The sequence below is a fragment of the Megascapheus bottae genome, chromosome 4 (genome assembly GCF_031878675.1).
Source record: "Megascapheus bottae isolate mThoBot1 chromosome 4, mThoBot2.hap1, whole genome shotgun sequence".
Taxonomy (NCBI): domain Eukaryota; kingdom Metazoa; phylum Chordata; class Mammalia; order Rodentia; family Geomyidae; genus Megascapheus; species Megascapheus bottae.
Genome location: NC_143512.1, coordinates 47,529,076 through 47,550,075, shown reverse-complemented (window position 1 = coordinate 47,550,075; position 21,000 = coordinate 47,529,076). Strand labels below are relative to the sequence as shown.

General features: G+C 36.3%; 1 protein-coding gene across 3 annotated transcripts in view; it reads right to left on the bottom strand.

Moving 5' to 3' along the window:
* Positions 1-752: 752 nt before the first annotated feature.
* The window catches only part of Polk (DNA polymerase kappa), a 48,467-nt gene continuing 28,219 nt past the window's right edge, over positions 753-21,000 (bottom strand). For all 3 annotated transcript variants that reach the window (XM_090331843.1, XM_090331844.1, XM_090331842.1), the window contains exons 6-15: positions 20,399-20,552; positions 18,229-18,468; positions 16,857-16,981; positions 14,340-14,506; positions 12,581-12,613; positions 10,540-10,636; positions 6,861-7,032; positions 2,469-3,368; positions 1,322-1,364; positions 753-859 (exon numbers count right to left, since the gene is read on the bottom strand). In XM_090331843.1, the coding sequence (XP_090187969.1) occupies positions 775-859; positions 1,322-1,364; positions 2,469-3,368; positions 6,861-7,032; positions 10,540-10,636; positions 12,581-12,613; positions 14,340-14,506; positions 16,857-16,981; positions 18,229-18,468; positions 20,399-20,552 (2,016 nt within the window). In that variant the 3' untranslated portion in view covers positions 753-774. The remainder of the gene's footprint in view (positions 860-1,321; positions 1,365-2,468; positions 3,369-6,860; positions 7,033-10,539; positions 10,637-12,580; positions 12,614-14,339; positions 14,507-16,856; positions 16,982-18,228; positions 18,469-20,398; positions 20,553-21,000) is intronic.

Below are 21,000 nucleotides of genomic sequence, written 5' to 3'. Positions count from 1 at the left end.
TTTCGATAAAAACAAGCAAAAACATAAGAATTTGAGTAAAAATCCTTCTAACACAGATAATACTGTGACTTTACTTTCACGAGGTAATAAAAACACTCATGCTAGCGATATTAAACTAATGTTCCTCCAAGAATTGAGAATAAATTTTAATTATGAAACTCATGGAATATCTAAAGATGCAAAACTAACTATAGCAGCAGTCCAATGTCAACCAAGTAGTCAAGTGCTAAAAATTACAAAGCATTTTCTTTTTTTGCCAGTCCTGGGTTTGAGCTCAGGGTCTGAGCACTGTCCTTGGACTTTCTCAAGAGCTCTACCACTTGAGCCTCAGCACCACTTCTGGCTTTTTTTTCTATATATGTGGTACCTAAGAATCAAACCCAGGTCTTCATGCATGCTAGGCAAGCACTCTACCACTAGGCCAAACTCCTGGCCCCTACAAAGCATTTTCTAAACCCATTTCTCTTTCTTCTTCTTTTTTCATTGCTAGTGACTAAACCCAGAACTTTGTACCATTGGGTTACATCTCCAGCCTTCCCTTTTCATTTAAAAATGATTCCAACTCACATACAATGAAATGGAATCTTCATAATTACAAAAAAGGCATAAAGAAGTAAATCAATAAACATACCAAATTCTTAGAAAAGAAACTACTAGTTGGGGAGGAATTGTACTTGTCCTTACCAAATGAATATATACATTTAAAATGAGTATTAGATCATTGATTATAAAATAACAAGTTTCAATTAAAATTACTGATAAAATACTCCATGTTCATTTGAAAAACACATCAAGGGTATGTCTGGGATTGCTGGGTTTTGGTTTCTTTGATGTTGAGTACTTTGTCATCAGTCCTGGCCTGGAATGAAAAAGAAGATACGATCAATTAAAAGACATTAAAAAATGGAAACTGATTTTTCTTTAACTTTCCTCCTCTTCCTCCTCCTCCTCCTCCTCCTCCTCCTCCTCCTCCTCCTCCTCTTCCTCTTTTTCCTTCTTGCCAGTCCTGGGGCTTGAACTGAGGGCCTCAGCATTGTCCTTTTAGCTTTCTTTTGCTCAAGGCTAGCATTCTACTACTTGAGCAACAGTGCCACTTCTGGCTTTTTTTTGTTTGTTTGTGTATGTAGTACTGAGGAATCACACCAGGGTTTCATGCATGCTAGGCAAGCACTCTATTACTAAGCCACATCCCTAGCCCTAAATAACTAATTTCTGAAATGTCATCTGATTTATAAAATACAATTAAACATCTCCTAAAAGTTAGACTACAAAATAATGCCAGTTTCCTAGGCAGCTCTATTAAAGCTCAAAGCAATCATACCTTTTTGTTTTTGTTCCAGTCTTTTGTACTTTGCCGGAGGTACCTTTACAGGAAAGAAAAGAAATTCTAAAATGGACTATCTGAGAAATCGATACCAGTATTAGGATTGAACTCAGGGTCTCCAGCACTTGCTTATCCTTTTTGATCAAGGCTGAGTAATTTTGTAATGTCTCCACTTTCAGCTTTTTATAAGTTAACTAGAAGTAAGAATCTCTGATTTTTCTTTTCCAGGCTGATTTAGAATCACCTTCCTTAGATAGCAGTTTCCTAAACAGCTAGAATTAAAGACATGAGCCACAAATGTCTTTCAAAACATTTATAAATAGTGAAAAGATAAATTACTAACATACAAAAAACTTTCTTGGTACTATAAAGCCCAAATTATATGACACAGAAACTAACTTTATCACACAACTATTTTGTAATCTACTAGTTGTATTAACATCTTATTTAATTTTGTTGTTGGAATTTGATTTGGTAGCCAGTACTACAAAAAAAGGCTTCGAACAAAAACTTCCTGCATAGTGTAACAGCTCATGACCACAATCTTGGCTAATGGGGAGGCAGAAATTGACTGGATCATGGTTTAAGGTCAGCCAGGACCCCAAATTAGCAAGAAATGATCTCAACAAATAAACCAGGTATGGTGGGGCATGTCTTTAAATCAAATCATAAAAGAGGTATAAGTAGGTGTATTATGGTCTGAGGCTTGCCTGGGCAAACAGCACAGGATCCTATCTGAAAAACAACCTAAAAAACCAAAGGTCTATTGTGACTCAAGTAATCAAGCATCCTGAGTTCAATCTCTAATATAGCAAATGAATAAATAATAAATAAATCCATTCATCCATCATTTCCTGTCTTTAAGTATACTTAATTGGTGTGTCCCAACCAGTCTTCTCTGATGAAGCTTCTTTTTGTTGAGTTCATCCTGTGTTAAATCAAGCCCAACCTGGATTTCCCAAACTTGAGAAGTTGTTGATTTAATTGCAAACTATGGTAAAGTGATAAGTATTTTGCTAAATGTCAGCATAAATAATCCCCCCCCTTTTTTTTACCAGTTATTCATTCAGATTTAACAATCTGCTTAATTTTGCTAAGATGTATTCCTAAAAAATCATGCTCTTCATAGTAACACCAAACTCACCTGAACTTCTGGAGCTTTCTTTGGGTTGGTTAACTGGATTAAATTCATTATTTTTCAGTTCTTGGATAATATCTTTATTTAAGCAAATATCCACATGCTTGTTGAACTGGGTAAGATCTGAAGTCTTTTGTTCTAAGTTACACACAGGACAAACTAGAGCCTGACTTGTCACTTCATAGAGACAAGACTGAAGAGATTCTTCTAGTTCATTTTCCAATGAACTAGTACAAGATGACTTGTTTGGAAGATTAGAACATTCGGTGTTGCTAAACTTATCCACTGAAGTGTATGAACTTTCTGCTTTTGATGAATTGCTTCTAGTCTCTACCAAATCTATACAATCCACTGAAGTTATTTCTAGATTTTTCTTATAGGTTTCATAATTTTGTTTCTCACAGAGTGGAAAAGAATGATGTACACTTTCTTTCTGATTCATTGCAGTAGAGAAAGCATGTGGATATGAGAACATTTTTGAGTTCTCACTGCTTGAATGTCCATCGAGACATGCATCCACATGTTTATTAAAGGTTTCCAGACTGATGTGTCCTTGATCCTTAAAGCAAATGGGGCAAGTAAATACTTGACAATTCTCTGATGTTTCGAAATGTTCACTCATCTTCTTTAAAAGGTGGAATGACTGTGGTACCTGAGAACTTTGTCTATCCACAGTTTCACATTTAGATTTTTCTTTATGGCTCCGTATCCATTCTGATCGCTTTTTATCAAAGAAACTCTTTTTGTTACACATTTCTGGGGGTTTTGCAAACTGATCTTTGTCAGTTTTGTCTGGTTCACATGCAGTGGCTGACAGAGCTTGGTTTCCGGCCTGTAAGAAGTCAATGATGCTCCTTTGTTGGTGCTTCTTGTCTTCTTCATTGGGAAAACCAGATATGCGCACACCTAAATGAAATCAATCACAGTTAATCAATTCCAAGTTCTATAAAAAATTCACTCTTAAAAAATAAAACATTTATACAATATTTTTGTGACATGCATAAAAGGCAGGCTAGAAAGAAATAAGCATTCACTTACACTCACACACACACACACACACACACACACTCATTTTTGTACTTTTTAGGGATGAGGATTGACCCCACAGCCTTCCATGCACTAGCATATACTCTTATCACTGTAGTCACTTTTCCAGTCCAATATTTTCTTCTTAAAAATTAATAGATTCACCAGGCCCTGGTGGCTCATGTCTGTAATCCTAGCCACTCTGGTGAATGAGATCTGAGGAACCCTGTTCAAAGCCAGTCCAGACACTAAAGTCCATGAGACTCTTATCTCCAATAAACCACCAGAAAACAAGAGGTAGCACTAGTCTTGAGCTGAAGAGCTCAGGGACAATGTCCAGGCCCTGAGTTCAAGCCCCACAAACGACAACAACAAAAAATCTTGATTTTTTTTCATATAACTAATTTTTAATAAAAGCAGTACATATAAATAGTTAAAATGTTCAATTGTAAATGACTCCCCTCCCTCCCCCCCCCCCCGCTTTTTTTTTTTTAACCAGTCCTGGGCTTGAGCTCAGGGCCTAAGCACTGTTCCTGGACTTTCTCAAGGCTAGAGCTCTACCACTTGAGCCTCAGCACCACTTCCTGCTTTTTTTCTATGTATGTGATACCAAGGAACCGAACCCAGGTCTTCATGCATGCTATGCAAGCACTCTACCACTAGGCCAAACTCCCGGCCTCTCTCTCTCTCTCAGTCTTTTTTTTTTTTTTTTTTTTTTTTTTTTTTTTTTTTTGCCAGTCCTGGGGCTTGAACTCAGGGCCCCAGTACTGTCCTTGAGCTTTCTCAAGGCTGGCACTCTACCACTTGAGCCACAAAACCACTTACGGCTTTTTCTGTGTATGTGGTATCGAGGAATTGAACCCAGGGCTTGGTGTATGCTAGGCAAACACTCTACCACTATACTACAATCCTGGTCCATAATCAATTCTTATACAAACTTAGGACGACCTAAGTCCTTTTCTTTAGAGGTAACATTTACTAACAATCCACATATTTAAATAATATGCTTAAAATATTCTTACTTTTCTGAAACTTGATATATGTGTGTGTGTGTGTGTGTGTGTGTGTGTGTGTGTGTGTGTGTGTATGCACGCACACATGCGTCAGTTCTGGGGCTTGAACTCAGGTCCTGGGTACTGTTCTGCGCTTCTTTTGCTCAAGGTTAGCACTCTACCACTTGAGGCATAGCACCACTTCTGGCTTTTTCTGTTTATGTGGTAATGAAGAATGGAACCCAGGGCTTTATGCATAATTACTCTACCACTAAGCTACATTCCCAACCCTGAACCTTGGGCTTTGCTTGCTAAAAAGTATATGAAAGTATGTGAAAACTTCCCACGTTGGTTTGAAATATAACTTTTTTCCAGCTAGTTTTCTACCGTACCTGTAATATAACTTTATATAATGAGTGAACATAAAGACATTTAAAATATCTTATTATAAATAATGTTCAATGTGCCTATCTCTTATCTAATTTTCTCTGGCATAAATGCCTGAAATGGCAATTCTAGGTCTTTACAAATCTGCATGTATGTACACATTCACATTCTCTCATCACTCCTAGAGTACTTGCCAACACTGGAAGCACTGATGTCAAGAACAGGGGTTAACTTTCTTTTATTAAACTGGTTACCACAAGTAGGAACAATCTGTCAGAGCTGGCATGATTCCTTAGGATTCACAATGAGTGTCTGACATACAGTACCATTAAATATAGAGTTCATAACTGATTTCAGCTATACATATTCTTTAACTCTTCTCCTGGAAGACTTTGCTCTGACCCCATTTCCCATCACCTCTTGTTCTGTAAATCCCTTGTACAAGAAGGTACATTGGTTAATCTGAGGAATGTACACTGACACTGGGTTTTACATATATTCCTGGTGGTTCTGTATTTCCTATGATATGTATTTTACCATTATAGAGTCATAAGGAAAAGTTTTACTTCCTTAAAAATCCTGCTCTCTGCCTAGTCAAATTTATGCACATGTATCCCTCCCTGGCCCTGGACAATCACTTCCTTTTTATGGTCTTCATGGTTTTGTCTTTCACAGATGCCATAGTATGCTAGTTATTATATATGTATGTACCCTTTTGGACTAGATTCTTTTACTTGACAGAATGCATCTAAATTTCCACTGTCTTTTTGTTGTATATTATAAATTATTAATTTTTTTATCTTATTGTTGGGGTGATGTACAGAGGGGTTACAGTTATAATCATCAGGCAGTGGGTCTGCCAGGTCTTTTTATGGCTTATTTATTTAGGGAAAATTATCCTATGTCTATATATACCATAGTTTATTTCTCTGTTCACTGAAGGATAGCTTCTTGGTTGTTTCCAAGTTTCATAAATAAAGCTGATATAAATAGTTGTTCTGTGGCTCCTTTAAGAAACTTTACCCAGTTGATTTCAGGGTCTGCTATCTCTGGAAATAGCCCAGTTTGAGCAGTAAAGTGGGGACCTGGAGTGCTTTATATTCTCTCCTACAGCACATTAACAAATGTGCTTGCATAGTTTCCCAATCCTTGATCTGTAATTCTGTCACCCCCAAATTTCTGAAAACTATAGCAATAGTAATAAATGATAACTAAATTAATGTGAGGTTAGTGTCTTCACAGGCTGTGCATAATTGTTTTGTTTGCTACAGAAATATTCACGTTTCATTCCGGATTTCCAAGGGAGTAATCATGTAACATAGTTAGAAAGTGCACTGATTTTGTCAGCTAATATCTGACAAATCTTGATTTTTTTTTTGAGTGTGGGTTGTGGGGCTTGAGCTCTGGGCCTGGGCACTGTCCCTGAGTTCTTTAGCTCAAGGCTACCGCCCTACCTATGGAGCCACAGCCCCACTTCCCATTTTCTAGTGGTTAATTGGTGATAAGAGCCTCACATTCTTTAGTGCCAGGGATGGCTTAGAACCATGATTCTCAATCTCAGCCTCCTGAGTAGACAGGATTATAAGTTTGAGCCACCTTGCCTGGGCAAGTCTTGAATTTTGAAACGTATCTTGCCCCAAGATTCATCTACAATAAGAAGAGTTTTAATTGGTTTGGATTGGAACTAAAGTAATTCGGGAATTAGGATAAATGGCAGCAGCACAGTACCAACTTTCAAAATAGCTTTAAGAAAGAAAATGGAGGATTAGGGGCATGGCTCCAGTGGTAAAGCACCTGCCTAGCAAGTACAAGGCCCTGAGTTCAGTCCCCAGTACCACAAAATAAACAAATGAATGAGTAAATGAATGAATAATTAATGTAGGGTAAGATTATTTCCAAATATTTTTTTGGGGGGGGACAGGGAAGAGGTTGGGAGGGAATTTCAAAGAGTTAAGGAAAAAGAACCAGAAGAAAATACAATACCCAGTCATACCCATAAGTCTTAATCTCAAGGGATGTGGACACTCAGCATGAATCTCTGTTCGAAGCAACTCTTTAGCAATGGCAAATATTTCCTCTGCAGTAGACACAACAGATGAAACTGTAACTGCACGAGTTTTTACTTCAAAATTCACATTCTTCAGCTTGATGGTAATAGTTCGTCCCTATGATAGAATATATTATTATATAAAGGTAATCTAGCTTCTAGAAATGTTATTTGCAGGTGAGAAGAAGTCAGAAAGATCTGGTCTTTATATACACAAATAAGACTATATAGTCAATTACTCAAAAATGGTAATAAAACAATCATAAGGAATAAAATCTATAAGTACAAATCTCATTTTAGCCAACATTTTACAGCCAAATTTTATAAAAATATCTTTAAAATGCAAAGTTAACTGACAATTTTACTTTTTGCTAATTTCTCTGAGAGTACTTCATTCAAGACATGAAAGAAAAAAAAATCTTTCTAAAGGTGGCTTACTGAAAAGATCTCAGGGTGGGTGCAGTGGCTAATGACTTAAAATCTCCATTACTTGGGAATGGGAGCTGAGAGAATCACAGTTGAAGGCCTGCTCAGACAAAAAGTTAGGGACACCTAATCTCAACAAACATGCCAGACAAGGTGTCATATGACTGTAATCTTATCTATGCAGGAGGCATAGATAAAAGCTCAAAGTCTGAGGTAAGCCTGGGCAATAAGTAGGAGACCTTATCAGAAAATAAAAACAAAAAGGGCTGGAGGCATAGCTCAACCGGAAAGGGCTTGTCTACCAAGTACTTTAGCTCAAATCTAACAATTTCTTTTTAAGAACTTCCTTCCTAGTTAGTGTCTTAAAGGTACCAGAAAGCATTCTAGAGATGGATGGTGGTGACAATGGCAATAATATTAATGTGTTTAATGCTACTGTAGCAAATATAATGGTTATATTGTATATATCCTAGGATCTTTGGCAGGTGGAACTTAATTTCAGTATTCCTTAACTTGAGGACAGGCTAGAGAACTCACTTCCTAAGAGAAAAGCAGTAACTGGACAGTAGAGAGGATTAAGCAATAGTACATAGTCATGTGACAGTGTTAACCAACCCCAGCCATGGCTGTCATGCTTGGTAGAATATGGTGAAAAGAGCACTTCACTTTGTGGTAGTCTCACTCAAAACCTGTAATCCTGGGACACAAACAGATTGAGGGCTATTTGCAGGAAATACGGTCACAAGTCCTTACGACTGTCACAGAGACATGGTGAATACATGCAGTGTAGCTTCCTAGATTGACCCCTAGAAAGATCACTATAGAAAAACAAGGCAAGGGGCCCAGACTGTGGCCTAGAGATAGAGTGCTTGTCTAGCATGCACAAAGTCCTGGGTTTGATTCTTAGTACCATATATACAGAAAAAGCCAGAAGTGGTACTACGGCTCAAGTGACAGCGCTAGTATTGAGAAAGCCAAAAGACAGTGCCCAGGTCCTGAGTTCAAGCCCCAGGCTCGCAAAAAACCAAACCAAAACAAAAACAAAAAGAAAAAGAAATTAATCCCCCACCCCCCCAAACCCAACAAACCATTCACTAAATGGGCAAGGGAACTAAAGAGAGACTTAACAAAAGAAGAGATTAAAATGGCAGAAAAGCATATGAGAAAACGTTCATCATCCATGGTCATAAAGGAAATGTAAATAAAAACAACCCTAAGATACCACCTTACCCCAATAAGAATAGCCAAGATTTTGAACTCATACAATGACAGGTGCTGGTGGGGTTGTGGAGAAAAAGGAACCCTACTACATTGCTGGTGGGAATGCAGACTAGTTCAGCCACTCTGGAGGTTTCTTAAAGAACTGAAAGTAGACCTTCCCTACGATCCCACCATACCAGTTCTGGGCATCTATCCTGAACATCATGACCCAAGATATTATAAGGACACCTGCTCAGCTATGTTCATCTCTGCACTATTCACAATAGCCAGGCGATGGAAACAATCCAGATGTCCTATTGCAGATGAATGGATACAGAAAATGTGGTATATATATACAATGGAATTCTACATAGCCAACAGACAAGATAAAATAATGGCATTTGCAGGCAAGTGGATGAATCTAGAGCAAATCATGTTGAGTGAGACAAGTCAAGACCAAAGAAACAAAAGGAGCATGGTATCCTTAATATGTGGCTATTAGATCCAAACAGTACAAGAGCAAGGACTCAAAAGTTGCATACCCAATGCTATGGACATGGTACGGGAAACATAAACACAACTACATAGACATAAAAGCTTATGACTCTATAGACATAATGTTTTATCACATAGATTAATATGTATCTATGATATACAAGCCCTTAGCCTAATTTTGATTATGTTTATTTTGATTATGTTCTAAAAACTAAGTGCCAGTGATTCTATATAGAGATTCCCTTCTTAAATACTTGTGTGTTATACATGTCATTTGAAATATGATGTAAAAATCAATGTTAATAAATTCTTTAATATAAACAAAACAAAAAAAAAAACAAAAAACAAGCCAGTCCAAATGAGTATGAGGGAGCCGGGAGTTTGGCCTAGTGGTTAAAGTGCTTGCCTAGCATGCATGAAGACCTGGGTTCGATTCCTCAGTATCACATACATAGAGAAAAGTTGGAAGTGGTGCTGAGGCTCAAGTGGTAGAGCTCTAGCCTTGAGAAAACCCAAAGACAGTGCTCAGGCCCTGAGCTCAAGCCCAGGACTGGCAAAAAAAAAAAAAAAGAAAAAACAAAAAACAAAAAACAAATGAGTATGAGGTTTAGTTAATAGTGATGTGTTTATACTTTCTTACTATTGCAATAATCTTAATTGAGAGTACTCAGTGAGATGCTATTTTCTATAAATCTATGATGATTCTAAAATTAAACGTTTTTTAAATTTAAAAGAATTCTTTATTGAAGGCATGACAGAAAAGACCTGTAAGAATGATACTCATCAGGTCTGTGTGTGTGTGGTGTGTGTGTGGTGTGTGTGTGTGTGTGTGTGTGTGTGTGTGTGTGTGTGTGTGTCTCACAACATAGCCCAGGCTGGTCTCAAACTCATAATCTGCCTACCTCAGCCTCCCTAGGACTGGGGTTACAGGTATGAACCACTATATTCAGCTATAATAATAAATTTCAAATATTTTTATGTTACCCCTTGTAATAATTTCAACTCTGTTTTGAGAATGTTAGGAAGAAGACACAAAACATTCTATGATTATATTGTCCCTGTGGTAAAGCAGGCTGGATCAGAGCCTTGAAACAAAAAGGCCTGTTCTAAAAGGTCACTGTCTACGTGAGAAAAATATTCAAGGATGACTGGAAAGGCACTGAAAACATGTGAATACAGTTCCAGGCAAAATCTTCTCTTTACTCTTTTCTCTAGTGCCAAAATAAGTTTGTTTTAGTCCTTCATTCACATGTACTCCTGAGGTAGCACAAACTGCCTGGAGCTGGTTCATTTCTACAGGTTGCTTTCCCATAACATGAACGAACCTGAGACCCAGATATGGGTCAGATTGAATCTGTTTCTGACAGCTGGGGACAGGACTGTTCTTTTCCAACATTTACTCATTTGTATTCAGCTTTAAGAAATGTCTCAGGTAACCTTTGTTTTATACTAATATTTCATTTTTAAAATTTAAACTAAAATATACCACATCAAAATAAAGTACCTTAAGTCCCTCTTTCTGGAGATCTTGAGCAAGTTCAGTGCAAAGTTCTTGGCACAAGCTGTACTGTTCTTCTGCTTTGCTTACCTCACTGAATGTCCTAGAGAGAAAAAACAATGTTGCTGCACATAGTAAACTACAATTCAGAACAATTTGAGAATGACATATCTGTAGTAAGTTTTAGTGGCATAACATTAAGTTTGATTTTTTTGTAGTATAAAAAATTTCAGATGAAGATACTTAACAAATTAAAACATTAATAGAAAATGATTTAGATGGCAAATAGATCAGCAAAGGCATCATTTTATACTTTCGCAGTCTCCCTCTCCTTCCCCCCTCCCACCTCTTTCTCTTTCCCTCTTTTGCCCATCATGGGGCTTAAACTCAGGATCTAGGCACTGTCACTGAGTTTTTGTGCTCAAAGATAGTGCTCAAGACACAATCCCACTTTCAGCCTTTTGTGGTTAATTAGAGATAAGAGTCTCATGGATTTTCCTGCTCACGTTGTCTTCAAACCGTGATCCTCGGTTTAAGACTTCTGAGCAGCTAGGATTGTAGATATGAGCCACCAGTGCTTCACTTCTACAATATTTATTAAAAAGACAATTAAAGTTGTCAACAATACTGCATCCAGAACTTGCAACACACTAGAGTGCAAGTGTACCAAAATTCTGCTACAGAATTTTAAGCACAATGAGATAACATTCCAGTTATTGCACATGGATTTTCTAAACAGAATACTGTCAAATAAATTTAAATCTACAAGGCAGGGTTGTCCAGAAGACAAATGAAAATAAAGGACTAGCTATAATGTAAATTTTTAAATTCATTTCCAAAAAATGATTGAAAGAAACTGAGAGGTGTTATAATTTGAGAGGAGGTGGGGGGAAAGTGGGAGAAAGACATGAGAAGAGGTAACAGTGTTCAAGAAAAGAAACAGAGGAGATATTAAATGAAAGAGTAAGACCCTTGAGAGATATCCAATACAGTCATTTTAATGACTGCTCAGGAGAGTCTTCCTAACCGGATTTGTAAGGCTAGGGACCAACCCCAAGGCCTTGCAAATGCTAGTAAAGTCTTCGACAATTTCATGCACACCCAGCACAATACATAAATGGTTTTATTGCGTTGTTGCATAATCATTCAGCTTTCCCAATTACAAATACCATTCGTGAAATATGGATGCAACCTTCTATTAGGTCTGTAGTTCTTAAATGTCTCAGAGGAACTTTGCTGCTTTGAGAAAACAATTGAGCAACTTTCAAAAATGAACATATTTACCTCTAGAGTTCCATTAAGATTTCACGTGACTTCTACATAGGTTATAAAAGCCCACTACACTAGATTATCTCTAAGTTCTACATCACCAATATTTTACTACATATTGAAGAATGCTTACAAGGAGAAGATGGATTTAAATTTTGAATTTTGGAATATTTGAAGCCTAAGTCTGAACATGAAACTCATTTGTGTTTCATAAAGACTTCATATCCACAGCCCAAAGGCACTTTCACACACTATTTTGAGTGTGTTTTTAGCCTACAATTCACCACAGTAGGTCAGGTGAAGAATTTTCTACTGTGGTAGCATGCTGGCCTCAGGAAGTTTTACACTTGAAGCATTTCAGACTCTAGAGGTTCAGACTCCAGAGGTTCAGACTCCAGAGGTTCAGACTCCAGATGTTCAGCTTGTATTCCAGGCCTCTGCTCATTTGATTAATATGTGAAAAATTTCAAGAATTTCCATTGCTACTATTTAAGTTTCTTAAGAAAAGACTTAATTGCTCTTATAAATGCAGCTAGAAATAAAGATTTGGAACCCTAAGAGGCTTAGTTTACACTGAATAGGAACAAACCTAACAACTGCAGTTAATTGTTTTCCCCAGAGAGATATAGTAATCCAGGATAATAAACCCTGTATTCCGGGAGTATGAACTGACATATATCATTTATTGTGAGTTGCAATTTTTAAAATTTCAATGATGCTTCACTAAAAATTAAGTTTTGAAGCATGAACCTAATTAACAATAAACAATAAAAATTACCTCTCAACGCTCATACTTTTCCTTTCTCCATCCCTAAAAATGAGAAGAAGTCATTATTTCTTTCTCAGATTAGAATTTTTTTATTATCCAAGAGAACTTAATATATAAATTACTTTTTAGATCTCTCTAGCCATTCATTCTTTGTTCAGGCATTTCATTCATTCATTCTTCCGTCCCCTTGAGTTCCCTCTTCTCCTGCCTGGCCTCTTAAGTACGGAGATTACAGGTGTGAACCACTACACCTAGTTTAATTACCACAGTTTTTAAATTAAAATTTAGACATACAATAAAAAACAGCGAGTGTTTCTTTTAAACCTAATACTAAAACTATAATAATGAATATATATGCCATGGGTCAAATCTATATTTATTTAAAGAAAGGAAGTTTGAAAATAGGTAGATATGATAAACTGCTGCCATTAAAAGCTTAAATCCTAATATATATAAAACATAAAACTATAACTATAAAAGCCAATAGGAGATAGTGGTATAACGTTGTGGCTGTAGTTAAATTTTAATTTATCTAGTTTGGGCTGAACTATGTAGCTAGGTTTATAAGCCTATCCATTACTCATTTATACCACTGTGTGAAAACTCTATCAGAATTTGGTACACATCAACAGGATGAAATGGTGTTTTATTATTTTTCCAAATATTTAGTAAACATATTAGGACTCAATCACTGTTCTAGAAATTGATGATACAGTAATGAGTAAAACAGACCAATTGTTTTCCCTTAAGAAATTTACATACCCATGGAAGATAAACAGATGAAACAAACATGGAAATAAATATGAGGGCCTAGGAACTTTGCTCAGCACCTAGGGCATTTGCCCAGCATGAATGAAGTGCTGTGCTCAATCCCCAGAACCACAAAAAAAGGAAAGAATTTGTTAGGAGGAGAAAATAATTACACCGAAGGGAACAGGAACCTAATATTTTAGATTACTAAGACCTACTGCCTCCAGCCCCATCTGCCCCCCGCCACCTCTTCCCCACCCCCCAAAAAAACACCCAAGAAATTTTAAGGGTACAGCAACAGATAGTAAAAATAATACTCAGAATTGATTTTTATAATTTCCATTTTTTAAAATTCCTTTCATTTATTCCCAATCATTACACTTTCTAGTTACAGTAATTTCTTTTTTTTAAGTTTAGATGAGGAAAGCTCAGAGCCCCATCTCCTCTTGGGTTTTAGCTGTTCCATTTCTATCCTTTCTTTTTTTTGGCTAGCTCCTTCAGAACTGACTGGATGGTGGCTACCAACGCTTACAATCCCCATGTCATTTTTTTCTTCATCCTTCCACCACCTTACTTTCTCTACAATGACAGAACTTGGGCTTATTTATTGCCTCTAATGTTTAGGATAGCACATAATACTAAGGACTTGGTGCTGAATGAATGAGTAAATCTGGAGAAGAAATGAACAGTATCTCGTTCTTCATGTCTTTCATGGATGCATTTAATCTCCTTTATTTAAGGGAAAAATATGGAACGTAAGTCACTTTTCTTCCTGAACAACCCAACCACACCAGCATTCCTGTGACCATACAAGGCAGAGACAGAGAGCTAACTGTCCATCTGCTGAACTGTTGAATACATTGACTCTCCTTTTCTTCCATATCTAAACTGCTGGCTTTAATCCAAACATTGTATCTTCTGAATTACACTAATCTAAAAGCTTAAAACATTTTGTCTTTACAACATTCATCTCAATGATTAGCAAATGCTAAAGCAAAATGTCCATATATACAGATACCTTGCCAGGTCTGTTGAGCCTAGACCCAGGGAGATATGAAGGAAATAATGCCATGATGTTTCAGAGAAAAGGAGAGAAAGTAATGCCCTCTGTTGGTAAAGCTCTGTGCAAGTAATAATTCCAAGGGCTTTTAACATTTTTTCTGTAACTTTTCCTATTCCAGAAACCTAGAAAAGAATCAATATTTGTAATTAATAGAAATTAAAGCTAGAACTGAGATTTGTGTGTGTGTGTGTGTGTGTGTGTGTGTGTGTGCGAGCACACATGTGCGGGTGTGTTTGGTACTGGGTTTGAAATTACAACTTTGCACATGCAAGGCAACTGCTTTAGCACTGAATTGCATAATGAGAGGTTATAATCTCACTGTTCCTTTGATAGTAAGAAGTATGAATAACATGACTATCTTCTAAGTAAGAAGCTATTTTGGTGCTTTCTTTCTTTCTTTTTTCTTTTTTTTTGCTAGTCCTGGGCTTGGGCTCAGGGTCTGAGCACTATCCTTGAGTTTTATCAAGGCTAGAGCTCTACCACTTGAGCCACAACACTTGGTGCTATTTCTTTTCTTTTTCCCTTTTTTTTTTTGTGGGTCATGGGTTGTAGGTCTCTACCAGAGAGCTGTCCCTAAACTCTTCAGCTCAAGGGACCACTGTACCCCTAGGCCTGGGCAGTGTCTCTGAGCTCTTCAGCCCAAGGCTACTGCCCTACCCTTGAGCCAAGCCCCACTTCCCATTTTCTAGAGGTTAATTGAAGGTAAGAGTCTCAGGTCCTTTTGTGTCAGGCTTTGAACCTTGATCTTCAGATCTCAGCCTCCTGAGTAGCTAGGATTACAGGCCTGAGCCACCACTGCAGCAGCGCCTGGCTCTTGGAACTATTTCTTAAACTAACATTCCCTGATATTTTTTTTTTTTTTTGCCAGTCCTGGGGCTTGAACTCAGGTCATGAGCACTGTCCTTGAGTTTTCTCAAGGCTAGAGCTCTACCACTTGAGACACAGCACCACTTCTGGAATTGAACCCAGGTCTTCATGCATGCTAGACAAGCACTCTACGATTAGGCCAAACTCCTGTTCCTCCATGAAAAATTTAAAAGCACAAAAAAGTGAGTTCAGTGGCTTAAACTTTGGAATGGTAGGAGAAAGATACTTAACTGGTACTTTTTACAGTAAGATGTATGATTTCTAATATACATAGACTTGGTAAACATTTTAGAACACTGACTTCATATACATTAAGAAAGCAAGCTGAAGAACATCATATTGTATATTGTGTGGTTATTGTTAAAAAGGAGATCTGTATATGCTATGTATAAAGGTACATATGCTCAAAAGAATACTTGAAAAATAATATTGTCATTTTAAAGATAGTAGTTTTGTTTAATTTTTTTAAAAAACAAAAATTCTAGATGTCTTTAAGCTGTCATTTCTATTAATCTGGTAGCAATTTGGAGTTAAAAATGAGAATAGTATTTATAATTAAGAAGATTCCTCCAGTGTCAAGATTCCTTCAGTGTCAAGCACTGGTGGCTCACAACACTCAGGAGGTTGAGATCTGAAGATCTTGATTAAAAGCCAGCCCAGGCAAGAAAGTCCCTTAGAGTCTTACATCTAATTAACTACCAAGAAGATGGAAATGGAACTGTGGCTCAAGAGGTAGAGCATGAGCCTTGAGCAAAAAAGCTTAGGGACAGCACCCAAACTTCAAGTTCAATTCCCAAGAACAGCGCTTAAACACGTGTGCACCTATGTACGCACGCACACACACACACCCACACACGCGCGCGCGTGCGTGAACTATACCTTCAAGCATTTTATTTCCTTTCTTCTTGGCAAAACCTTATAAATATATCATTTATTTATTTACTTATTTATTTATTTTTCTGTCAGTTGTGGGACTTGAACTCTTGGCCTGGGCATTGTCCCTGAGCTCTTTGGCTCAAGACTACTGACCTACTCCTTGAGCCATACCCCACTTCTAGTTTTCTAGTGATTAACTGGGAGATAAAAGTCTCATGGACTTTAGTACTTTAGTGCTTGGCCTGGCTTTGAACCCTAATCATCGGATCTCAGACTCCTGAGTAGCTAGGATTACAGGCATGAGCCACCACACCCAGCTATATCATCATCATCATCATCATCATCATTGTTTTTACAAATAAGCTCTTTCAACTTTACTTTTACGGCTTAAAAGAAACTTTTCTCCAAGTTTACATTCAACAATGTAGACCAAACTTATCCTATATAGTGTGTCTTCAGAAATCAGAGTACATATGTGGACAATATATATATATATATATATATATATTTTGCCAGTCCTGGTAACTGAACTCAGGGCATGAACACTGACTATCCTTGGGCTTTCTCAAGGCTAGAGCCCTACCACTTGAGCCACACCACCACTTCCAGCTTTTTCTATATATGTGGTACCTAGGAATACAACCTGGGTCTTCATGCATGCTAGGCAAGCACTCTGACACAAGGCCAAATTCCCAGCCCATGGATAATAAATTTTATATTAAGTCTCACCTTCCTAATAGGTAAGTCCTTGATGAAGTCCATCACTGCTTGCCTGGTGGGGAGAATTTGATATTGTCCATTTGGTTTATTCTTATCACTGCACACTTTTGCTAACATCGTGTTAGGGGCAATACCTTAAAAGAAGAACACTCAAATGACTACAAGTTGTGATTATGTACAGTTATAAATTCTATAATGAGAAAAACACACACAATAATGATAAAGCCAAGTAACTTAAAACAGTAAGAACACTTATCTCAAAATATGATCTGATTATGGTCTCCTAACTCAAAGCTGGCTATGTTACTGGGGAAAGGAACTGTATTAGTACTTGAGTATTAGCTAATTCTTCATGATTTTTGAAAACTAAGAGTAATTTCTAAGTAAAAGGTAGTGTTACCAGATTACTTAAGACCTCTAATAGAAATCCTGGGTTGTTACCCAGATGTCCCTCAGTTGATGAGTGGATCAACAAGATGTGGTATTTATACACAATGGAATTCTATGTTGCTGTCAGAAAGAACGATATTGCCCCATTTGTAAGGATATGGAAAGACTTGGAAAAAATCGTGAAATAAGCCAGACTCAAAGGAACATAGGCTCAATGGTTTCCCTCATTTGTCATAATCAGTAGAAACCTTGGGCTCTCCTAGCAGAGATTTACAATAGAACAAAAACCTTGGGCTCTCCTAGCAGAGATTTACAATAGAACAAAACCTAGATACTTAAGGCCATATAGAATGATGCTAAATGGAAGGACCTCCAGGATATAGAAACAAAAGCCATATGAGTGATTGTTGTCTTTAATGCACTATGTTATCTCTTATCTCTTTTGCTGTCCCTTGGTTATCTCATATTGTTACAGCATTTTACCTGGTTATCTGATATATTGTATATATGTGTATTTGGTTATTTGAAGTTGGATAGGGAAGGAAGGAAAATAAGAAGAGGGGTAGGGGTGGGGGGAGGGAAATGGGGACTAAGACACGAGAAAGGGTATCAATGTTTGTGAAGTAATGCACCTTCTATCTGGTGAATATAATGTAACCCTTCTATTAATTACAATAAAAAATATATGAAAAAAACTACATTGAGAGAAAAAAAAGAAATACTGGGTTGTTATAAGGGACACTGAATTTACTTCTCAGAAAGCCTTAGCATGTACATTGTAAGGTTTTTATTTTTGATAAATTTTCCACATAAGAGGAAAAAAATAAAAGGCTGAAGTGTATTTAAAATAATAAAAATCTTTAAATCTTTTTTTTCTGTTACAAGACAAATTATTCCTTTTCAGAAAGAAGTTTTCAATGACTAGGAGTTTTAATAAATAATGCAATTTATAAATTATAACCATAATGACCATTAGTATTCTTTTAAATACCTGCACTGGCTGTCAGGGTTGTTTTTTGTTCAATTCTGAAACGAATTTCCTTTACCACTTCCTCAGCTGATGTTCCAAAAACAATGGAATCTTGCAGTGTTTGAGGATGGTTTTGTTCTTCAAAGTTCACTTGGAAAGGATTTCCTGGGGGCTGCAGATCAGGAGGGCTATCTTCAAAGAGCAATGGAGAACTGGGCCACTCATGCTCACAAACACCATTAACTTCCTTTCCAGGCTTATCTGAATTATAAATAGGAATCATAACTCATTTTCACTTTAAGTACATACTTCATATATTAGATTTCTCTGCTTTTTTTCCTTTCCTTCATTATGTCATAACAAAGCACATTTAGTTTAGTTTGGTTTCTGGAGACAAAGATCTGAAATGCTGTCATGAATATTTTGTAACTATTTAATAAATAAAAAGTGCTTTTAAAAGAGAATATTCATTTTCACAGCATAAATGCACACACATACATACATACATACATATATATATATATATATATATATATATAATTTTTTTTTTTTTTTTGCCAGTGCTGGGCTTGAGCTCAGGGCCTGAGCACTGTCTTTGGACTTTCTCAAGGCTAGAGCCCTATCACCTGAGCCTCAGCACCATTTCCAGCTTTTTTTTCTAGGGATGTGGTACTGAGGAATAGAACCTGGGTCTTCATGCATGCTAGGCAAGCACTCTACCACTAGGCCAAACTCCTGGCCCCAGCATATATTTTTTAATTGAAGTATTTATGTAAAACTCATTAATTTTTGAAATTTGTTACATTTTTCTTTTTTTAAAAAAGAAACTTTATTTTCCTCTAGGAAGAAAAGGATTCTTAAGTTAGGACTTAGAAATGAAGCAAAAAGGTATTAAGCAATACAGTATACTTGAACTGTGAGTTTTGTTTTGTTTTAGTTGTTCCATAATTTTGGAATATTTTCAGATGTTAAAATATTTAAAATTTTTTAATTAAGTTGAGAGTTGACTTTCTTGTTTAGAAAGTGTCACAGCAACAAAGAATGAAACCATGTAGCTCAATCACTTAATCCAAAGAAAAAAAAATTAAAATATAGAATGAAAGTAATCGTAACAGAAGGCCTTTGGAAGTTACTTTGACATAATCATTAATGATTTTCTTTCTCTCCTGTAAAAACTAATGAACTGCTAAGGTGACATTTTTAAGCAAAGAGACATGCCAAGTCCTCAAAAAATAAAATTATACCAAGAAAGGAGTACTTTGCTTCAAGCCTCTGTGTCCAGAAATTATTGTTTAATGACCTTTCCCTTAGGGCTAGAAATAAGGACATGAAGTTGTGATTTATTGTATGTATTAAACTTGTTCTAAGTGATGTGGGTCCCACAGGATATGAAAAACCTAGAGTTTTATGTCATGTGTAATGTTGTTGCTTCACAGTTTCCTACTACTGTAAGGTTCCTCTGAAGCAGTCTATGAGTCATGCATGATATGTAGCTGTAGTTTATGAGTAAATCCCTTGTCACACACCTTTTCATCTGGGATTCAGGACAATTCAGACATTTGAAACAGCCATGTTTTGGCAAAGAGTTGGGAGCAGCATGTGTGGTATCTTCATGTTTCTTGGCATTGCTTTGGATAACAATGGGAGTATTTGAAAAATAGTAATGAAACTTTTGTTTCATTATATACAAAAGCCATAATAAGATCTAAGACGAAGTGGTGAGAAGTCACCAATTTTAGCAGAGCTGAAACAGATGTAATTGCTCTTTTGGAATTTGATAATGGAAAACTTTAGAAATGAAGAAAACAGTGGCCAAATGTTTTGATCTGTTTGAAGTTAATCTTAAAAAAAAATCTGATTTCTATCAATAACAAAAAAGTCACCTCAAACAGATAACTTCCTCAGCTTCAATGCAATCTGAACCCCTTGATAGTTAGATCTTAAGAAAATAACTTTTATGATACTTTGTTTAGAAACTCTGAAGATTCAAAGTCTAGAGATTGAAACAAGCTGATTCAATTTAAAAATGTTATCATATATACTTAACTAAAAAAACTGGTATATTTAACATTTTTGATTATTCACTTTTATAAAGGTATATCTAGTCCATCTATAAACAGTAATAAGTTAACTACATCATCATCTTGAAAAGTTTTCTGTTTTAGTGTGACAATTCTAATAATTTTCTTACCATTTTCTACCAAGTTACCCATTTTGATAAAATATCTTCTTTTGTCCTCAGGCCAGTTTTGTCTTTCTTGTAAGTGCTTTGTTATATTCAAGTATGCTTCATCAAGACTCATAGCCATAAAATTGGGATCATATTCAGCAAGTATTCCCTTAACCTTCAAAAAGAACAAAACAAGCCTTAAAGTTTGCTGCCACAGCAAAACCTCCTGTCATTTATAGCTGATGGGAAGCATTAATATTCTTACTTTACAGCTACAATAATGATTCTGCAATCAATAGCTCATAGATTTAAGGAATAAATAATTTACTACCAGTGCATATTCACCAAATTTTCTTTTGTATTAAAGTAGATCCTAAGCAAAATATTATGAAATAGATTCATCTGCTGCAATCTCTATTTAGCTACCTATATCGAGAAACAGTAAGTGATTCAAATAAATCTCAGATAATCCTGAGATACTGAAAAAATAGTGAAGGCTTAATGCATCTAGTTAGAAGGAAAAATAGACACTACTCATCTTTTATGATGATTCTTGTTCAATTTAAAAAGGAATAAACTTAAGCATTAGGATGCTTTAGAAATTAGTCATTTCCAATTAATAA